This window comes from Nicotiana tabacum, chromosome 12 (assembly GCF_000715075.1).
Source record: "Nicotiana tabacum cultivar K326 chromosome 12, ASM71507v2, whole genome shotgun sequence".
Classification (NCBI taxonomy): Eukaryota; Viridiplantae; Streptophyta; class Magnoliopsida; order Solanales; family Solanaceae; genus Nicotiana; species Nicotiana tabacum.
The window spans coordinates 32,389,301-32,411,006 of NC_134091.1; the positions used below are offsets into that span (position 1 = coordinate 32,389,301).

At 36.4% G+C, this 21,706-nt stretch overlaps 2 protein-coding genes across 5 annotated transcripts; one reads left to right on the forward strand and one right to left on the reverse strand.

Moving 5' to 3' along the window:
• Positions 1–1,716: 1,716 nt before the first annotated feature.
• LOC107789231 (uncharacterized) lies at positions 1,717–2,258 on the forward strand. The gene is made up of 2 exons (XM_075227237.1): positions 1,717–1,732; positions 1,891–2,258. Exons 1-2 carry the CDS (start codon positions 1,717–1,719, stop codon positions 2,256–2,258), a joined length of 384 nt encoding a protein of 127 aa, XP_075083338.1.
• Positions 2,259–5,508: 3,250 nt separating this feature from the next.
• Positions 5,509–20,793, reverse strand: LOC107789234 (rho GTPase-activating protein REN1-like). 4 transcript variants are annotated; one of them, XM_075226311.1, is made up of 24 exons: positions 20,554–20,793; positions 20,339–20,427; positions 20,151–20,216; positions 19,007–19,043; positions 18,449–18,525; positions 17,020–17,090; positions 16,832–16,910; positions 15,667–15,811; positions 15,015–15,134; positions 14,302–14,379; positions 13,703–13,758; positions 13,543–13,612; positions 12,461–12,545; positions 12,005–12,248; positions 11,582–11,791; positions 10,854–11,144; positions 10,566–10,615; positions 10,201–10,261; positions 9,986–10,073; positions 8,750–8,850; positions 8,503–8,672; positions 8,038–8,104; positions 6,811–6,993; positions 5,509–6,388 (listed from the first exon to the last, which is right to left on the reverse strand). In XM_075226311.1, the coding sequence occupies exons 2-24, from the start codon at positions 20,366–20,368 to the stop codon at positions 6,014–6,016; spliced, it is 2,754 nt and encodes a 917-aa protein (XP_075082412.1). In that variant the 5' UTR covers positions 20,369–20,427; positions 20,554–20,793; the 3' UTR covers positions 5,509–6,013. The 4 variants fall into 4 exon arrangements, with proteins under 4 accessions (XP_075082412.1, XP_075082413.1, XP_075082415.1 ...); XM_075226313.1 differs by lacking the exon at positions 5,509–6,388 and having other exon boundaries at positions 6,781–6,993; positions 20,554–20,791; XM_075226312.1 differs by lacking the exons at positions 20,339–20,427; positions 20,554–20,793 and having other exon boundaries at positions 18,498–18,525; positions 20,151–20,221.
• Positions 20,794–21,706: the final 913 nt, after the last annotated feature.

Below are 21,706 nucleotides of genomic sequence, written 5' to 3' on the forward strand. Positions count from 1 at the left end.
CTCTTCTTTTTGAAGGACGACTTTTGATGTTTTCACCATATTTTGAATTTAGAAGAAAGAAATAAAGAAGATGTGGTGTTTCAGAGAAAGATTTTGCAGTAAAAATCACATAAGGTAAAATTTGCACTTAATTCAGAAGATATGAGAAATGCTTAGGAAATTTTGAGATTAGAAGATGTAAAAGTGATTAATGGTGAAAGAAGGGGATATTTATAAGTTGGGAAGTGGCGGTCCAATATCGGTAATGGCCGACCACCGTCTGACACGCATTAAATACCTCGAAAAATTGAACCGATGGGACAACTATCGTGTACGTCACGATCGGATTCGATGCACACGTCAGTATATATTTGATCGAGCCATCGATAAATCATGTCGTTTCTCGCTACATCGTTCCCGAGAAACGAGGGGACTATCTGTATACGGTAAAAATTGGTTAGTATTTCGTACGAACTGGTAGAGATAGTAATGCATTGGATCGGAGAAGCATCTTCATAATCAGGTTGAGATCCGGAGTCAGGTCACTAAGATTCGAGCCCTAAGGACCAATCAATGTCGAGCTCGATATCATTATCGAGCTCGAGTCCAAATCGAACTATGATGCAAAGTGAAGTTATCGAGCTTACGAGGCAGAGACCGACCAACATTGACCCCGAATCAGTACAAAGATCCGGGCCAGAATCGAGATCGAGTCAAGATCGAGAGCTCGAGTCAAGATCTAGAGCTCGGGTCAAGATCGAGAGCTCGAGTCAAGATCGAGCTTATAAACAAGAGCCGTTGCAATTTCACTAGAGGAGAGAATCCTAGCAGGAATTATAGAAAAATTGATTTATCATGGGTCTCCCACTATGTATATTTAATTATATCTAAAGTAGAATCCCTCCACTATAACGGGTATGGTTATTATTTATGTAAAGGACAAGTTTTTGCATACTTGGTATCTGAGATATCGCACATTTCATATTGAAGAACTATCCTTTCTAGCTTCATATCTTTTATCCTCACAGTCAAAGATTTCATATTTCTATTTATCCATACGATTTGTGTTGAGTTATACCACATATCCTTAGAACTACGTACAAATTCAACTCTATCCATTTTTCGGGTAAACAATAACTTGGTTTTGTGTCTTTAGTCATTTTAAACAAGTGTGGATTATTAGGAAATTGAAGTTTAAATATAATTAATAATTAAATTTTAAAGGACAAGATACCTTTTTTTCTTTAAAGGTTGTATCCTTTGACTATTGTTGTAGTCACTACTTTGTCTATATAAACAAAATTAATTGATCATGTTCTGTAAAACCAAATTCAACGTTACCTTTTCCGGAGAAAGTTTCTTCTTTACCACTTCAACTCTCTTTCTTCCACATTCAAAAGATCAAGTTCGACTTCTTAATTTTCTAGTGAATTTCTCCACTATTTGCTTAGTGTAGAAATACAAAGATTTATCATATCCATTAAAGTTATTCCCATTAATGATTAATCCCATGCCAGTCTCGGAAAGGAAGGAGAGCAAATATCGTTTTGAGGAAAACGTTTCACATGTGTTTCAAATCTCAAGAGTTCGTTCATATTTTTCGAACACTTTCGTCTGAAACTTGTTTCTGAACTTATTATCAACTTATACCTGCCAACCAAAAAATATTCATTTTGCTTTTTTCTTTTAGATCTTTTTTTGAAATTGAAGTATCTTTTTTTAACTTAGGTGACCTGAATGACCCTTTGTAGAGGTAAACAATCCGATTTCTCTTTTACTTCTGCTAATAATTGGAGTAAAATCACACTTTCTGTTTAATTTTATTAAAGGTAAAATGCAATTAGTCAAATTTCAAAGCTGGAATAAAATAATAATGATATATCAAGATTTCTATTTTACCTACACATACAGAGACTGCGCAGTGTATTAGGGAAGCCACTAAAGAGGTATTAGGGATCTCGAAAGATTACTTTGGTGGACACAGAGGAGATTGGTGGTGGAATGAAGAGATGCAAGAAAAAGTGAAGACCAAGAAAGCGACATATCTGAAGCTAGTGAAAAGTGTAGACGAGGAGGAAAGAAGGGTGAATAAGGAGCAATATAAGTTAGCTAAGAAGGAGACGAAATCAGCAGTTACGGCAGCTAAGACTGCAACTTTTGGTCGTTTGTATGAAGAACCCGAGCGCAGAGGTGGGGATAAAAGGTTGTTCAGGTTAGCCAAGGTAATAGAAAGGAAGGCCCGTAACTTGGACCAAGTGAAATGCATCAAGGACGAATAAGGTAGAGTTATCGGAGATGGCAGACCTACTTCCATAATCTCTTGAACGAGGAGGGGGACAAGAATATTGTACTGGGTGATTTGAAATTCTCCGGGATCCGTTGCGACTTTGGGTATTGTAGGCGGATTAGAGTTGAGGAGGTTGAGGGGGTTATGCGTAAGATGAGCAGGGACAGAGCGACCGGGCCAGATGAAATCCCGGTAGAGTTTTGGAAGAGTGCGGGCAATACGGGCTTAGAGTGGCTCACTAGGTTATTTAATGTCAATTTTAGAACAAAGAAGATGCCCGAGGAGTGAAGGTGGAACACAATGGTTCCTTTATATAAGAACAAGGGTGATATCCAAAATTGCAATAATTATCAGGGTATCAAGCTGCTTAGCCATACTATGAAAGTCTGGGAGAAGGTGGTGGAGCTAAGGGTGAGGAGGAGTGTGTCTATTTCTGAGAATCAATTCGGGTTTATACCGGAGTGCTCGAATACATAGGCATTCACCTTATTAGAGGTTTGATGGAGCAGTATAGAGAGAGGAAGAAAGACTTGCATATGGTGTTCATTGACTTAGAAAAAAGGTACGAAAAAGTCCCGGGGGAGGTTTAATAGAGGTGTTTAGAGGCTAGAGGTGTACCTGTTGGCTACATTAAGATGATTAAAGACATGTGTGATAGAGCAAAGACCCGAGTGAGGACGGTGAGAGGGAACTCAGACCATTTTTCGGTCATGATGGGTTTGCACCAGGGGTCGGCACTTGGCCCTTTTTTGTTTGCCCTGACGATAGACGTTCTGACGCGCCACATCTAAGGAGAGGCATCGTGGTGCATGTTATTTGCAGATGATATTGTATTGATTGATAACATACGATGTGGTGTGAACGCGAGGTTAGAGGTATGGAGGCAGACCCTGGAGTCTAAAGATTTCAAGTTGAGTAGAACCAAAACAGAATACTTGCAGTGTAAGTTCAGTGGTGAGACTTAAGGAGGGGAAGGGGAGGTGAGGTTGGACTCGTTGGTCATCCCTAGGAGAGAAAGTTTTAAGTACCTTGGGTCTATTATTCAGGGGGTGGGGAGATTGATGAAGATGTCACACATCGTATTGGGGCAGGATAGATGAAATGGAGACTCGCTTCTGCTATTTTGTGTGACAAGAAGGTACCACCAAAACTTAAAGGTAAGTTCTACAGAGTGGTGGCCAGACCGACTATGTTATATGAGGCTGAGTGTTGTAATGTCAAGATTGCCCAATATCTAGAAGATGAAGGTAACAGCGATGAGGATGTTGAGATAGATGTGCGGGCACACCAGGTTAGATAGGATCATGAATGAGGTTATTCGCGACAAGGTGGGTGTGGCCCCCATTGAGGATAAGATGCGGGAAGCGAGGCTTAGATGGTTTGGACATATGAAAAGGAGGAGCACAGATGCCTCAGTGAGGAGGTGTGAGAGGTTGACATTGGAGGGCTTACGGAGAGGTAGAGGTAGGCCGAAGAAGAAGTGGGGAAAGGTGATCATTAGGCAAGATATGACGCAACTTCAGTTGACTGTGGACACGACCCTTGATAGGAAGGTGTGGAGGTCGAGGATTAGGGTAGTAGGATAGGTGGTAGATTATTCATACCAATAGGATTAGTACGCACTCTCGCATTCTGTTGGTAGTAGGTTTCTACGAATACCCATCATTTTCTTTCATTTTGATCATCTTATTATCATGTTGTTTATGCTACTTTTACATGGCTTTTTGGTGTTGTCCCTCATTGTCTATCTTTTTAATTAATGTGGTGCTTATATTTTTCTGAGCCGAGGGTCCATTGGAAATAGCCTCTCTACCTTCACAAGGTAGGGCTAAGGTCTGCGTACACACTGTCCTCCTCAGACCTCACGATGTGGGATAATACTTAGTATGTTGTTGTTATACATAGAATTATCATAAATACAAAAGTTATATTATAGATAGGATTCTCGTCATTCAAGTTCCTTGCAAATGTTACTTTCATTGGGTCAACTTATTTTTCTTATATAAATTTCTTAGATCCTTTTGAGTTGATCACTCTCTTCTCCTACAGCTAGATTTGCTTATTGTTCATCAGAAAGGAATTCATTACTGTTAATTCTTAATGCAGTCGTTCATCTCATTTTATATGTAATCGTCTTAGTTATAACCTTTTACTTGCACCCTCTATTCTGCCTTTGTTTCTATTTCCTATGTCTTTTAAAGTCAGTGTTACATCTTGAGAGACAAGTAGTAAATAGAGCATGAATTTCATGCAAATAGTATTTGGAAACATTAAACTTTTCTACCTAGTAATATTACAATAGAATGTAGTAGGGGCATACATGTCAAAAATTTCTCCAAATGGTTAGATTGATCGGTTGAAGACTTATGTAGTTGTTAAAAGACTACGAACTGTGTTCGTCTGTTGGTACGGTGTGATATTCAGACATTTCGGTTTGATATTTTCGGTATTCGGTTTCTTTAAATGTTATACCAATATCATACCTAATTAAATTCGATATGGTTCTACTTTTCTCCTTTCGGTTTCAATTTATTCGGTTCGGTAATTTCGATTTTTTTCAGCTTGAATATTAACTGTAATATTCTTAATTAAAGTACTTACAAATATAAATATGAAAACGTTCTAGCTCATCTGACTGTTAACAAAATCTTTATTCAAAACCAGCAAGTATCATTGAGAGAAAAAAGGTGCATAAAAGAATAAATTTGATCCTTGGAATTATCTTATTACTTGCTTAGAGTTAATTAATTGTTGAACTTAAAGAATACAATAAGGATTAATCCAATAGATGCAACAACAATACACGAGCAACAAAGTAAGAAACACTCTAAAACCATAAAAACATTATGTATTGCCAACCTCAACATGAATGCCAAAGAAAAGTATTGGGTAACTTATAGCATGTTATAATCAATAGTAATATATATAATATGTAACTTAGTATATATTCCGGTACGTTATCAGTATTTCAGTATTATTTTTTTAAATACCACATATCATACCTAATACCAAAATTTTTAAAAACTTATACCAAATATCGTACCAATCATCAAATACCGAATATCAAAATTTTCAGTTTCGGTACGGTAATTCGGTATTTACCATATTATGCACAGCTCTACTACGAAGAGTTTTTTTTTTTTTGAATTATGAGAAATTTTTCTCCCATACCAAAGATTGTCTCTGTTTGATCAGTTTTGCCATTAGCACGCTGCTATTAAATTGATTGCAACAGAAAATGAAGTAATGTAGGGGAAAACTTAATTAAATATGTCCTAAAAAAACTTATTCCAGTGGGAAGCAACCAACACTTTATACAATTGAATGGCAACAAAATTTTCTTATCTTGGTTTTAGAAGGGTTCTATAATTGACAAACAAGAAAAGGAGTTGCAATAGTTCTAAAAACTATCTGATACCTTTTAATCCGCTATATCAAATAATTAGATTTCTACTTATGACATACCTATACAAAAGCATTGATTTCATTTCCAAATAAGCACAATGCAGAACTTCAACTCAGCAGCATTTCATGCCACTCAACTTCTCCTCATAGGATCGATGGCCTGTACGAATCAGGCATCATGGAACCTCGGCTAGGCAAGGTTGGCATCACAATCAATTATCGAGGCACCAATCAAGGTCATGCAACAAGCGCGCTCATCATCTTCTACTCTCAGCCTAACGTGATATCTGAGAAGCTGTTTGACATATTGCAAACTAGGGAAGTCCGAAAAATGACTATGCATCATCTCGAGTTTGTCCTTGGAGGGAATATAGCTCGACCTTTTTCCATATTTGGGAAGCTCTCTGATTTTCCTTTGTCCAAATTTGGATGGATTTCGTGTTTTGTTCCTCGATCTGGATGCTGACCATCGGGGTGATGAAGAGGTTGGTGGCTGTCTGATATACTCTTTTCTGATGTTTGGCTTTGAGATGCTTGAAACTTCTCAGGGTGGTGAGTTTCGGACCCTTTACCTCTTTCATTGTTTTTGACAGGCTCGCCAGACTGGCTTTTGTCTAGGTATTGGAGTTCATTTGCAGTTAATTGAGTCCGACGTTCTTTCAAGAAGTTTAGCCTGTTTGTCAGCTTTGATAATGCTGATGTTGTAGCATTAGCTCCCTGTCAATCATAGATGTTGAATAAATTATGTAGACCCTAAAGATATATATAAGATAAACAGCCTTTGTATGATTTATACACAAGATTTTATGCCAAATACTGATGAGATGTGCTAAAAATCTTCTATCAAATGCATAATCAACAGGTATTGAATCCGTTTCAACACAATCCTTTTTATGTTCAATGATCTTAAAACGTCTGAGTAAGGCAGTATAAACAGTAGAATGCATGAACCAGTTGATATGGAGAAGAGAGTATTAAAGAAAAGGCAGGCCTTAGTTCATATTTCTCGCCGAAGTCATCTCAAAGTACGAAAATTTCAATAAATTGCCTCAAGCAGAAACTCAGCTTTTGTTGCTTATGCCCACAGGAAAAAGAGAAAATAGAAGTTCAAACTTCCGGGTAAATCATATATAACTTACCTCATTCCTAGAACTAGATTTTCTACCACTGGCTGAAGGGGCCCTGCTCATCCCCGCTTCCACAGAAGAGTTGGTACTTTGTGATGAATCTGCTTGCTTACTCTGTGGATGTTTATTTTCCGACGATGGAGATTCATACTTATTGTCTTTCTCACTATCCGCCTTGTTCAAATTGGTCTCGTGCTGCAGAGAAAAATACATTAGTCATATACTGCAACTACATGGATGCTCCATAGATACAACAACAACAACAACAATAACAAAAAACCCAGTGTAATCCCACAGGTGATGTCTGGGGAGGGTAGTGTGTACGTAGACCTTTCCCCTACCTTGAGAAGGTAGAGATGCGCTCCATAGATAATTAGAGTAAATAGTTTTGAAAACATCTGTTACAAGAACAACTTATGAACCAGGCTATGTTATACGGTGACAAAGTGATACAATTAGTAGCACCAAACTCCGTAAAGTATAATAAACCAACCGAACTAAACTAGATTTATACCGCTTACAGGTCCCATAAATGTTTTTTAACCTCTTCTTTTCTAATTACTGCCAAATTGTTGACTTAACATATTCTAAGTTTTTGTTTGTGTAGGATAGAATAAGGCTCATATAAAAGACGTTTGGGGAACGGCACCAAAGAGAAATAAAAAAAGACCCACATATGCAACAAAAATAGGTCTCTCTGTATCAAAAAAAATTCAGCAATTTCAACAGAGTACAAAACTGCACCTAATGAAAAGAGACAACTACGTATCTTTATATATAACCATGTATCTTTATATTTTGTGCCGGTTAATTGACGTACAGATTGTCATTTGCCTTCTCTTTTTCTTAGTTTGTAACAGATAATAATTTTTTGATAGATAACCCCACAAGTGCTACATGTTCACTTCTTTTTGGAAAAAATTTGAGAGCTAATTCACGCTAAATCTTTCATCATTTTGAGCACAAAGTTTACCTAATCCAATTTTTTTGGTTGAAGCGTAACAAAAGAAATGCGCTCATGGAGCATCTTCATTTTCTTCTTATTGTCCAACTTCATGATAATTCGACTCACAGGGTAAATAATAGAACGTCAACTATGTACATTCAGATTTGCTATATTCAGCCACTATTTTGTTAACTTTTCAGTTGGCTTAGCTTCATGAGGTTGCAGTCTCTCTACATTCAATCGTTGCAAAGCCAGAAAACTTTGTTTTTGGTCAAAGGATATGAAATATGTACCTTACTTCTTGCAGACTTTTCAAGAGTTTTTGAAGCATTAGTTTCCATATCCTTATGTTTATCCTTGCTGCACCAAGATCGAGATGGTGAGGATAAGAAACAAATTAATCGAGATGGTGAAGGATAAGAAACAAATTAAAGCAAATTGCAATAAAATAACAACCAGAAAGTTGCTCATTGCGTTAGAAACATCAAAACTCCTTAATTTTCAACCTATAGACTAAATGTCTTCCTACACAAGCAGCAACGTAAAAACAATTGCATTCTTGGAGTTTAACTTAGACAAGAGGGAAACAGCATTCCAAGATCTTCCATTTTCTTCCTTATCTTTCATTGATATGAGTAGCATGGTTGCAGAAGCGGGAGGTTGGAGAACAAAAAAGTGTTGGGATAACCATCTAAAACCTTACCTGAAGCAAGATTGTACCATGGAAATACAACATATATAGGAAGAAGCAATATTACCTTTTTCCGTGATTATTTAGACTTTGCTGCGGTTGATTGCCCAAGTCAATACAAAGTCTGGAATTTTGTTCACGTTGTTTACTAAGCTGCAATCCAAGATCATCAACCCTCTGTTTCAGATTGATGATATCTGCCTCTTCCTGAGCAATCTCCTGAAGTTCTTCCTTCATCTATACCATAAAGAAAATTTTATTTTTAGCATAAGCAAGCGTTATGCTATAAATTGGCAAGTTGAAAGAAAACTGACCGTCCCATTTATACTGGAAGAGACAGGTAATTTGCCTTCAATTCCAGCTTCCAGGAGTATCCTTAACTCCGTCTCCTTCTGTAGTTGCTCCTGAAGCCTTGCTACCTGAACATGCCAACAGTTTCATTACACTCATTTGTAAAACTGCACATGGGAATGATTAAGCTTTTATTTGCTAAGGATAGTTGAGGATATACGATGACAAAGAACAATCAAGTTTTTATCATCCGCGGAGTTTCAATCTATATGGTGTGCGATTCCAGTCAAGAAGAAAGCAAAGTAGTTTTGTGGAGCTACTCCACAATGTATCATGTGGAGCTTGTTGAAGGAAAGAACTAGGAAATGATTTTGTGGACAAGCAGCCACTCTTGACAGTAATAGGTGCTTTTGTATTTTGAGTTTCTGGTTTAGCTCTAGTGGTGAGCACCCTCCACTTACAACCAAGAGGTTGTGAGTTCGAGTCACCCCAAGAGCAAGGTGGGGAGTTTCTTGGAGGGAGGGAGCCGAGGGTCTATCGGAAACAGCCTCCCTACCTGGGTAGGGGTAAGGTCTGCGTACACACTACCCTCCCCAAACCCCACTAGTGGGATTATACTGGGTTGTTGTTGTTGTTGTTGTATATTCTTCAATATTAGATAGATATTTAGATTTCTGAGCTTCTTGGAGCTATAACATGATATATGGTTATACAACACTTCTTTAGCATTCTTCTGTGAAAAAATACTCACTGCTTGAAACAATCAAAACAAAAAGATTAAAAGAAGAAGCAAGTTAACCAAAAGTAGTCTAACAGAGAAATGAATTAGAATTTGCATTTGGTTACTTGGATGGATTAGACTATATTCTGCTCCATCAAAATAAAATCATATCAGTACTTGTAAATGCACAATCTCTTTCTGTAAAAATTATTATATCAGCAACTCTCCGACAAAATGCTCATCACTCTTGAGTTATTTCAATGGGTCCACCAGAGTAGGTTCTAAAGCAACCCAGGCTATGTGATCGCTTAGCTCAACCAGTGAACAAGGTTGGAAACCAACAGCCTTTATAGCATCTCAAGTCTTCCGACCGGTTGGCTATATTTTAGAATTTTGGCTATGATTAGAGTTGTATCTGTCCCTAATAGGCCTAGGTAGTGATTGAATAAATCCTAGCGAGGTTTCATTAAGAAGGAATGAGCAGTAAAAAGTTCAACTCACACCCAACAATAAGAGGAAAAGGAAAGGAGAATAGCACCTACATCTTTTTCAAGTGCTAGACGATGCTCATGCAAAGCATTCTTTCGTTTCTCCAGACTTTCATGCAAAAGGGCATTGCCTTGGACCTATAATGAAGAGATACGTGCAGCACAAAGACCAAATATAGAAAGTTAAACAAAAAATAAGGGAAAGGTAATTCAGATGTGAAAACTGATGAGACTTCTTAAGAAAAAAGAATCCCATAACACGTACCGCCTCTTCAACCCTTGTTTGTAGGTCAGTTTTAATAGCCTCAAGCCTCTGGATTTCATCCCTAGAAACAACTCCAAACATAATAGTTACCTAATGGTAAAATCCATCCAAATTAATTTAGAATGCAAGGCACTTTTTGAGGCAGGATAAACCGTTAGGGGTGCTTGAGGTTAGGAATCATTGGTCATGATTTTTCATCATATTTGATATTTGCAGCTTTCTATTCTGTAGTAAGTAAGGTTAGTACTTATACATGCAACGTGATTGTTCTCCCACTGTTTTCATTTAGTAGCCGTCCTTTCTTTAGAATATTTGATTGACCATCTTTATTATGAATTTTAACTCTTGATAAATGCATTACTTACTCATCATCAAAGGGGATGTCAATTGATTCCATGGAGAGGTTCTTCTTGGCCTAAACTCAGAAAGAAAAACCAAGAAATGAAAAATCAGAAAATACACCAATGTTTTAGTCATAAAAGAAATGCAAAGTCAATATATGGGATATCCACGTTTGATTTGTTTAGAAAATGCTAAATTAAGCAACAAAAATGTATGGACATTATATGGCCAAGGAAAACCATAGTAGCAAATGAGAAAACAAGTCACACTCTGAGCTGCGTAACTGTGAGCCAAAGGACGATAATACTCACAGGAGTACGACCCCAGACAGCAGGTCGGCGAACACTGCGCAGAGGTCCATTTAATATATCCGTTGATTTTTGAGAAGTAGATGTTTCAACATGTCCAGGTCCTACTTGTTCACCAGATTCATTTCCTTGTGTTCTCGAATTTTCATGACTTTGAGGCAGAACGTTCTCACCAGCTTCATTGACATCATGCTGAACAGAAGTTTGAGGTAGACTTGTCGGTGAGCTCCCGTTAGCTTTGACGACGCTGTCCACTTCAGGAGTCTTTAAACTAGATTTAGAAACTCGAGAGCTCTGTATAATTACTCTTGTTAGTTACATTATGTGAGAGCCAGCTTAGGCTGGAGCAATGAATATGTACTAGACAGCAGTATAAGAGGGCTGCAGATAGCACCAGACAGGAGGAGAATTAAATCCCCATCAATAAGCATTTATGAGAAAACTTGCCAGTTTCTTAATAACCAACTCAAGAACTAACTACAGAGTGCTATTTCCTTATAAATTGGTGAGGATTAGTATCATAGCTATTCCGAGCCACCTAGAATATTAATCAATTAACAAGTAAAGCACAAGTTTTCAAGGATCGCTAGAGAAGCTAATTATCCTGCTGCACCTGAATGAATGGTAAAAGTAGGAAGAGGGACTGGGAAGTTCCAGCATCACACAACGCACAGTACCTCAACAAAAGAAGAAGGCTGAGAATAGAACAGTGAAGACACTAAAGATATAACCTTGTTACTATCTTCACTTTCGCCAACCTCATCGGTTGTTGCACAGGAGTCATGATCAGAATCATCAACGTCAGCATGAGAGCTCTGTTCTGCATCATCATCATCGTCTTCTTCTTCTTCATAGCTGTAATCATCATCAGTAAATTCTTCTCCACTCTCGGTTCCACTACCATCTGAGTCAGAGTATAGTTCAGGCGATACAGAGCCTTCCTGCAAGGATTTAAAACTTTAGTCCAAGAGAAAAGAATAGGAGGTCCACAAAGAAGATTTCATTCTCTTCTGGATATAGAAGATTAAAAACAGAAAGATATGTCATCATTATGAGCTTCCAAAAGAACCAAACATGTTCGCCACTCAATATAAGAGTCAGGTGCAGAAGCAACTAAGGAAGTACAGAACTGAAGATGATGATGTAAACCATACCCCAAACAATTTGCCATACTCCTCTAGCAATGTGATGACGATGGCTTGAGCATGGTTGGCTGCAGCAGCTGCCTGCAGAAGTTGAACAGAGCTATCACCACTCATAGCAAAGTCATTTCCTAGCTCACAGTCTCCAGCTAGAAGTGGGCGAAGAAGTAAAGGTGCCATGCAAGCTGCCACTGCTGATGTGCTCATTCTATTCTGAGTTTTGTGAGAAACCACATTTTGCATCATCATAAGAATCCTGATGGACATCAGATAAAGCATCACATGCGTTAAATACATAGATACATACATAGAGCTAACTGGAATTATCTGCTGGGAAATAAAATGTTCAGACCAAAAAGCACCATATTGATGATACCAAAACGGTTTAAGTGAGGAGTACACTGAAACCAGTGAACTGTGAAATTTCACATAAAGAATCAAATAACATGAACAGCAAGAAAAGAGAACCTCTGCAGCAACCGACGGTTTGGTTCTGGAAATGTCTCCAATATAGCTGTACGCATAGCGTTGACTCTAATGCCACGCTCAGTTCCTATCAACAATCACAAAAGCATTTTAACAAATGATACTCACAAGGTACCAATCATCTAACTATTGCTGTTGATGAGAAATGTACAAATACCCTAATCTCGTGATGAAGGCCACAGAAACACCTCAGGCCAACATTCATGCTAGGATAAAACTTATATGATGACAATTTGTAAATCCTTTTTTCTGTTGGCTTCGACAGCCCAAATTGACAATCAGCTTCCAAGAAGTCATAGTTTGCAAATAAATATATTTCATTTTGTGCCAGTTGAATTGGATAAGCATGAATTGAATGTGCATTCGCTTCAGCGCAAAAATAAACTCTATGCATAAATATGTATATTTCATTTGGTGTCAATTTAATTGGATAAGCATGAATTGAATGTGCATTCGCTTCAGCACATAAATCTAATAGATAGCTGCTTCATATGGAAGGATGGTCTAAAGACTGTATCACAGGACTCCTGATTTCACAAAAAGAAGTTGAGAATCGCGTAACAAAGGCACCATGTTATAATGTGGTACCTTAATACATCTAAATCATTTGGGTGTATAGGCATTTTAAGCTATTTATTCCCTCAAACAGCTGCCCTATGTTGGATGGAGAAGTGAGAACCATGAGAAACAACTTAAGTTGATAGGCTTGAGACAATTATGTACACATTAAGTTCATAAGCTTCTCAAAAAACGAAGAGAAATCAGATACAATTTCAGCAGGGCCAAACCAAAAAACTTCACAAATCCGTTTTAATAAAACACTCATGCTGAATGCAATCGAGATATCACGTCTTTACTGTCAAAGGGCTCTAGCAAATATTTCCTCAGGAAAAATGGATCAGGCATGTCATGCTATTCAATGAAGAAAATATATCTACACAACTCTACAGATACTGGAGTAGTATTACAAAAGGTATCATTCTTCTTTCTTCTATAAGGGCTATCTTGTGACACAGAAGGAAAAGAGGCAGTCTAAGGGCCCAACGTTAAGAGAATAAACTTACTAAATGCTTCCAAAAGGGCATTGCAGCAAGATGCAGGAACTGGAGATGATGGCAACTCTCGCAGTATGTACTGCAGAAATCAAGATGATAGCAAGTTCAGAAAGTAATTTCATACAAACATCCTTACCTAAACCCCATACTTGTGTTTTGAAGGACAAACCTTGACACAATCGGCAATAATATGAGCATCCTCGTCTGGAGAGAAGTCAGTTTTACCTGGATTAACAGAACAAAAGTTTTGTTATCTTATCGTAAGCCAAGTGAACTACACAAGAAACACTTGTACAGGTGTCGACTTTAATTGTCATAATTCAGACAAACAAAATAATCACATGAAGAAAAAAAAGTAAAAGATTCTTGAAAGGTAAATAACCTCTCACAGCCCTTATGTCCAACAACAATTGTAAACTAAGCTAATAATGATCTGATAAGAGAATTGCATCACGTCTGTCACAATTCAGTTGCGTCCAAAAAGAGGAAACCGCTTAAATACACATAGAAAAAGTTATATCAACAAAAATCTACAGCTCTATGCAGCTCACAATGAGCCTTTACAACAATGATGTGGACCACCAGGAATAAGCTTAATATTGCAACCTTTAAAGCAATAAATAATTCTACTCACCAATTGCCCAGGGAAAATCATTTTCAGAAACATTACACATGTAGAAAACATAAACTTTTTCAACAGATACTAATGGTATCAACACCTAGTAAAACATGATATAAAGAAACCCTCTCAGTTTCAAGGTAGCAGACCCTGTTCATACTCCCGTATCCGATGCTCAACATCATCAACATCTGCTGCTTGCCGCAGGATGCCTTCTACTTTAACCCCTGGAAAAATTGTAAAAGATCAGCACTATGAAATGAGCGAGCAAGCCAACAATAAACAAATAAATAAACAGTCCAGAAAATGAGAAGTATTAATTTTTTTTGGTAAAAAAATAAGAAGTATTAATTGAGTGATGGTTATAGATAAATGTTTGAAAACTCTTAGTGAAAGATTCAATTCTGACTCATGGAAAGTGAAACTTCAGAGTATTGAACTTTTCTGACATTTTATCTCAATTTTGAAGCCTTGGCCGGTTTGAAAAGTGACCTACTAAAGTAATCTATTACAGTGATTGCAGCCACCTAATAACATGGACAATAAGTAAATGAGTAAATCTCATTGCAAAGTAGCCTTCCAAAGTGAATGGGATTGCACAACTGCGGTCCACCTACATTGATCTCTCATTTCCTCTAGACCACTATGAATCCTCTAATTTGACAATCTCAAACTCGCCCATGTGGCAAAACATAGATGCTGGAACCACAAAATGCATCAGATTTAGGGTATAAGCCCCACTGACAACTGATCCTTTAAAAAAGAACGAGATATTTGACATTTGAAGCCGGAAGCATCAAGAAAGTAATACGTTACAGAAGCAACCATCCCATAGTAATTTGAAACAGTAGAAGAAGCTCACCATGCTCTTCTACAAACCTCAGGGCTTTCTCCAGGAAAGATGGAGTTCCATCAATATCTTCCAGAGCAAGTAAAACCGGCCGACCAATGACCATGGACTTCACAGGCTGTCTATCATTTGCTATGAAAGTAAAATGAAATAAAAAGAGGTTGAAATTAGATTCATGAAAAAGTATAATATATTTTACGGCAAACACAGATCAAGGAATGGCAATAGCAAGATAAAGAACAGAACCAGCTTGACTACTTTCCCTTTAAAAAAAAAAAATTGTTTTTTTTTTTTTTGATACAACAACAATAACAACAACCCATTATAATCCCACTAGTGGGGTCTGGGGAGGGTAGTGTGTACGCAAACCTTACCCCTACCCTGGGGTAGAGAGGTTGTTTCCGATAGACCCTCGGCTCCCTCCCTCCAAGAACTCCCCACCTTGCTCTTGGGGTGACTCGAACTCACAACCTCTTGGTTGGAAGTGGAGGGTGCTCACCACTAGAGCAACCCACTCTTGATAAGGTAATGTAAATGAAAAAACATTGCTTATAAATGAAATATTAGTAAAGCTACGTTATAAGTAGGTTCCAGTTTTATTCCTCGACCTGCAAGATGCATACCAGATGCTGGCCATGTTAAGAAAAGATGAATGAGAACTTACATTGCTCAAGTGAAACATCAACAGCATTGGCCTGATCATTCCTAAATATTCCATTTTGGCCCATTACAAGAGCAGCACTAGGTGCATTTGCCAAAGCTTCCTCAAGTGCAGTTTTCCACTCAAGCAAATCCTCCAATGTTTCCGCCTATGAAATCAAAGCTCTTAGACTATATTAAGTTTTATACCTTACAGAAACAGAATTCCAGAATGCTAATGATAGTCATGATGCTACAATGCAACGATGTAAATAACAACAAAAATGTCGGGTGAACCAATTTTGGAAAACAATGGCCATCCAAAAGAACTTTAGAGTCATTAATTTATTACTATCATGATAGGAATTCCGCCGACACGGAAGGCTACCAAGGAGATGCATGACTAAACATGAGAACAAATAAAGACCACTATCGTTAACATACCATGTGAAAAAGTAATTGGTAAAAGTAAAAGCTACTTCGCGTGCTGGTTACCATTTTAAAAAAAAAAAAAAAAGAGAAAAGAAAGGGCAGCCCGGTGCACTAAGCTCCCGCTATGCGCGGGGTCCGGGGAAGGGCCGGACCACAAGGGTATATTGTACGCAACTTTACCCTGCAATTCTGCAAGAAGTTGTTTCCACGGCTCGAACCCGTGACCTCCTGGTCACATGACAGAAAAGTAATTGGTACAAGTAAAGCTACTTCGCGTGCTGGTTACCACTCTGTTTTTGAGCTTGAAACTACCAATTAGGCGATTATTAAGTGGGCAAATTGAGGGAATGTTCTCAATTCTCAATAAAATACTAATGAGAACTATAAGTTGGTAGTAACAAAAAACAAATTAATAATAACAAAAAACAAATTAATAAACTCAAGCTTCCAACTTATTATGTACTGATAATACAAAGTTTCTGCCAAACCACGTTCTTTCAAATATCTCTATTTCAGATTTATTAGTCTGTGGATCATGTTTTGATACTTATACAGTAAAAATAACACAATTGAGCTTAAGCTATTAACTAGTTGACAACTTAGGTTACCACTACAAGAGCAGAAACCAGTAAGAAGCATGATCTTCCCCTATATATAGACTCGTATGGGAAAACGAAAACTCAATCCAAGGATGACGACAAATAATAAAAACTGATAAAACTATAAAAGAGAAAAAAGGCAATCACAAATAAAGGCACCTTGAGTGTGAAAGCTCGTCCGTCACGACCATCAGGAAATAGCACAGTCAACAGTTTCTTATCTTCTTTGACAACAACGCTGAAAAATTCATGTAGAAAAACAGCATCATTAACCATTTTGGTGTTACTTGGCAAAAGGAACTGGCGCTAAGAACTATCTTAAGCATAGCAAGAGATACTAAGCCAACCTGCCTGAACTGTTGAGATCAATACCACCCAGGGTTAAATTCACTTCGCTCCCCTTTTGAGGAGTAGCATTCTGAAAAGAATCAGTCAAGGTCATAGTCATCGAGAAACTTTTAAATAAGTCAAAGAGACCATTGAGTACTCAAGATATTGCATTTTGAAGCATCAAATGATTGGTAGCAAATAGGATTCATGGACTTATCAAACACAAATAGGAGTTAGGAACAGATTAATATTTGGCCAATATTATTGGTCGAAGCTACTAAATGAACCGATGGAATATAAGCTCACTATGATTTCAACTAACCATGATTTTCCAAACTAGATGCCACACTATGAACCTGAATGGGATTGGACGGTATAATTTCTTCATCAGTTGATCTCTATGTCAAGAGAATATATAAGAGAAAGATGTAAATCCAAACCTAACATATATCAAGGAACAAGTTCATTCCCATTGTTTGTGCTTCAGCCTACACTAGCAAATCTTCAGAGGAATACAAAATAAAATTGCAAGTGAAATGCAATTTTTCTGAAACCATTTATGTATTTAAATCCTCAAACTTATATCTAAGTCAGTCATTTGCAATATGTTGTCAAGAAGAAATGCGGTCAATATGCACACAAGGGGAAAAAATAAGTCATTCAAGAATACAATTTCAAGGTAAAATCTGAATTGTAAATTTTAGCTGTATGCTGGAGAAGCTCAGAAGACTAAAATAAATCCTGACAAATCGAAAAGGAGAAGATCCGATTTGAGTACGTTAAGTCGAGTGAAGGATCTACTAACATTGTTCAATACATTGCTTTAAAATTGGGACGGTTGAGCCATGTGAAGGAAAACCTTCCCGCACGGTTCAAAGAGCACTGAATTAGAATGAAAGGTTTACCACCACCACAGTTCATGCAAGGGGAGTTTGCTTGATTCGCGAATTAGTCCGACTAGTAATTCATTTCTAACCCTCTTCAGTAGTCTGAGAGTGGTGGCGTTAATTGTAGTAACATTCAGAAGTAGTTGGGAAGCCCGAGAGTAGTGATGTTAATTGTAGATACATTCAAAAGTAGTTGGTACATCTTTATTACAAAAAGACAAATTTGGCGTGCAATAACTTCTTCTTTTTTGCGCTAATTGGCATATAATTCATCCTCTGTTTTTTGCGCATTTTGGATAGCTTTAAACTTAGCGAGAATCTCATTGGAGATCATTTAGATACTACTCTTACTACTCACCTGTATAACATATGTATAGAGTGAAATCCAAATTTATGAATCATTGAAACAATGAGTTAGAATAAAAGAAACCAAGAAGATACATTAAAGAATTCAATGAACCATGATATGGTTATAGTCCAATACTTGCATAATAAGCAGGTAACTAACTTAGTTTCTTCTAAGTGTAAGCAATCATACAGTACACAAAATCAAACTTACAGGATCAGTTCTATAGAAGACCAATGAGGTACGAGTTAGAATGAACCACCTCTTCTTCCATGATGTCCATCCAATTCCTACATGCAATAGACATCAGAAACATCAACTAAAACCTAAAGTTTATACAATTAGAAAATATATGTTTCTTTTCTTGCTTTCTGATAAAGATATAGAATATGTCTCAGTAAACGCCTGAAACTCCAGGAACGTATTCTGTTTTAACTAAGAAATTAGCCAATAAGTGATATGATCACAATGCGATACAAAAGCAGCTAAAATGTTTGTTAGGACAGAACAAAAAAGCAGACCATCAAAAAGAATAGAAAAAGGTACTATACTTTCCACAATAACACTTTATACCACAGTCTGCATGAAAATATGGTGGAAATCATCTTTAGCTAAAAGATAAATAAATAAAATAACTTTGAATCAAAAGAAAAAACAAGACACTAAATAGGAAACATATGCGTGAAAGTGGGTTATAAGAACAAGAGAAGAGAAATCACGTTCCTTTTTGCAACTATGTTTAAAATTTTAAGCATAGAAGAGAAGACATACCTCTTGACGATAAAAACAGGGGACCGCTTTTGTAAACCTGCCAAGAACAATTTTTTATCATCAGCCAACTCCATCATTTTCTTCTTTAGAAAGTATATCAACCACAATCTCTAAATTTACCGAGCTAAGTATTTAGGCAAATATCAAATGCATGGAAATGAAAAACTGCTTTCCGTAAAGCTGCATAAAAGAGTGAACATTTAACCTGGAAACAGGTCACTCTCTTGTGTGGTCAAATTGAAGGACTAATTTTATATCTGATAAGCAGGTTACATTCCCAAAGGACACATCTCTATCACTAAACTGATGCTCGTGAAATAGCATAGAAACAGTAATTTATCTAAAGTTTGTTAACAACTTACAAGATGAAACACTTATTCTCACGGGCTAGCCAGTTTTCGGACTAGTAATTGAAAAATAACTAGTATTTGTAAAGTCATTCAAAAATAACCACTATTTTGCTGAAACACAGAAAATTCTATCATAATATGCGGGATTATGGAGTTCCTGCGTATAAACTTCCGGCATATTATGTTGGAACTCCAGCACACAAAAAGTTCCAGCATAATATGCTGGATTATGGAGCTACTGCATATAAATTTCCCGCATATTATGTTGGAACTCCAGCATATTATGAAATTCCAACACATTATGATGGAAGCTCATACGTAAAAAATTCGAACTCCAACATATTATGCTGGAATATTTATCATATTTTATCTTTACATGAAAAAGTGGCTAAATTTCGATTACTTTTGAAACGGTAATTATTTTTCAATTACCAGTTGTAAATCTAGCTATTTTTTATTTTTTTCCTCAGTGCCAGATTCATTGTTTACTTTTTCTATCCAGTATACATAGATTATACACAGTTATACAGATAGTATACATGAATTTTACTATTTTTAGTTTTAAGAAATTAGGTGGGCGGCTATTTGGGTTAATTCTTCAAAAAAGAAGATGACTTTACTGCAAATCTTAGCATACAAAGCATCGAGTTTGTTTATCAAATCTAAGTATGTCAATAAGCATTTTGACCCAAAAAGCCCAAGAAATTAAGAGGTATGTGAAAAGAGAAGTAGAGGGGATGGGGTCTTCTCTAATTCATGCACCATTACAATGCTAAAGCAATAAACTAAGTAACCTTATTTCCGCCACGAACATGATCATTGGCCCCAGGTGGTGGAGGTGTTTGAGTAACCCCTTCAACCTGATATAATCAAAGAAAAAACAAAAAGAATAATACAACAATGTAATACCAAGAAAATACCCAAATAAAAAGAGAGAATCACAAAACATAATAATGCAGACATTGAGATGAGAATTAGGAACCTTATTAGCATCAGCATTGCGATTAGTCATGGTTTAATTGCGCATAACATTCGTTAATCTTGATCAGCAACACCAATTCAAAAAAGTTCCTGCATTTAGGTACAATGAATCAAGATTCAGACCCATCAACAATGTAAGACAACATTGTCCAATAAAACGTTAAATACGAGATTATAATGCAATTTCTAGAAGTGGGGATCAGATAAAAATGTCACCTTTTCAATCAAAAACCAAAAAGAAATTCATAGTAAAAAAAAACAAGAAAATGTTGTAAAAGGAAAGAGAGAAATCTTAGTGTTTGTTTCTTAGTTTGGAAAGGGGAGAAGATTGGGTAACGGAAAACCGAGAGTCAAGCAAGGAAGTTAGAGAGAGAGAGAGTTGATTGTGAAGAAATTGGTGCTTTCTCTCACTTCTTTCCTAAAATTGAGCTTTTCCTTTTTGCTCTTTCTTTCCATTCTTTTTCTTACACGTCGACCTTATGTCTCTCTTTCTTTATTTTTGCCATTTTCCTTACGTTCATATTTTTTCTTTTGGAGGGAAAAGAATAAACATATTTTGCCCCCTTTTTTGGTTAATACTAATTCTTACGTATTTGTTTAGCTCCTTTTTGCGTTAATATTTCTAGTTTTTTTTTTCATCTTTCGAAAGTAAAAAACAGTTTTGGCTTGAATTAGAATCTTACACCTAAGTGATATGATAGAAGCGAGGTTACAATTATTGAATTCTAACTTTGGTTTTAAAAGTTTTACTTTATAACTTTGTATTTTTAATTGAAATTAAAAGCAGTCATCATAGTTTTATATAGTTAACTAACAATATTGCTTATCAGTTCGAAACATGTCATTGATTTTGATTTTATAAGCAATAGACTAATAACTTGATTATTGTTCTAACTTCTATAATGTTGTATTGCGTTATCAGTCACTATATTTATTTATTTTTTCATAATTAACTTGTCTTTATCATATTTTACCCTATTTCTTAGTTAATGCTATATTCATCATATTTTAATAGATTTTTCTTTATGAAAAAAAAGTTAATGGTTTCTTTTTGCTTTTGCACAAGTTATTATGAAATTACATTTACTATTTTCTTAGTCAATAAGCACAATTTCTAATAATAATTTGCAATTTCACATGGATCATTTTGCGGCAAGAACTAGTGTAGCATAGTAAATATTTAAAAGTTGCTCCTTATAATTAAGTTGCATAACCAACTTAACAATCTTTGGTTCAAAATGATCCAAACTTTCTTATGTGACAAACAATACAAACACACACATATAGATAAATAATAGTATTTTTTTTTTCGTTTTAAATTTGGATACAAGAAATTTTCAATTTCCCCTTAATTTGTTTGCATTTGTCA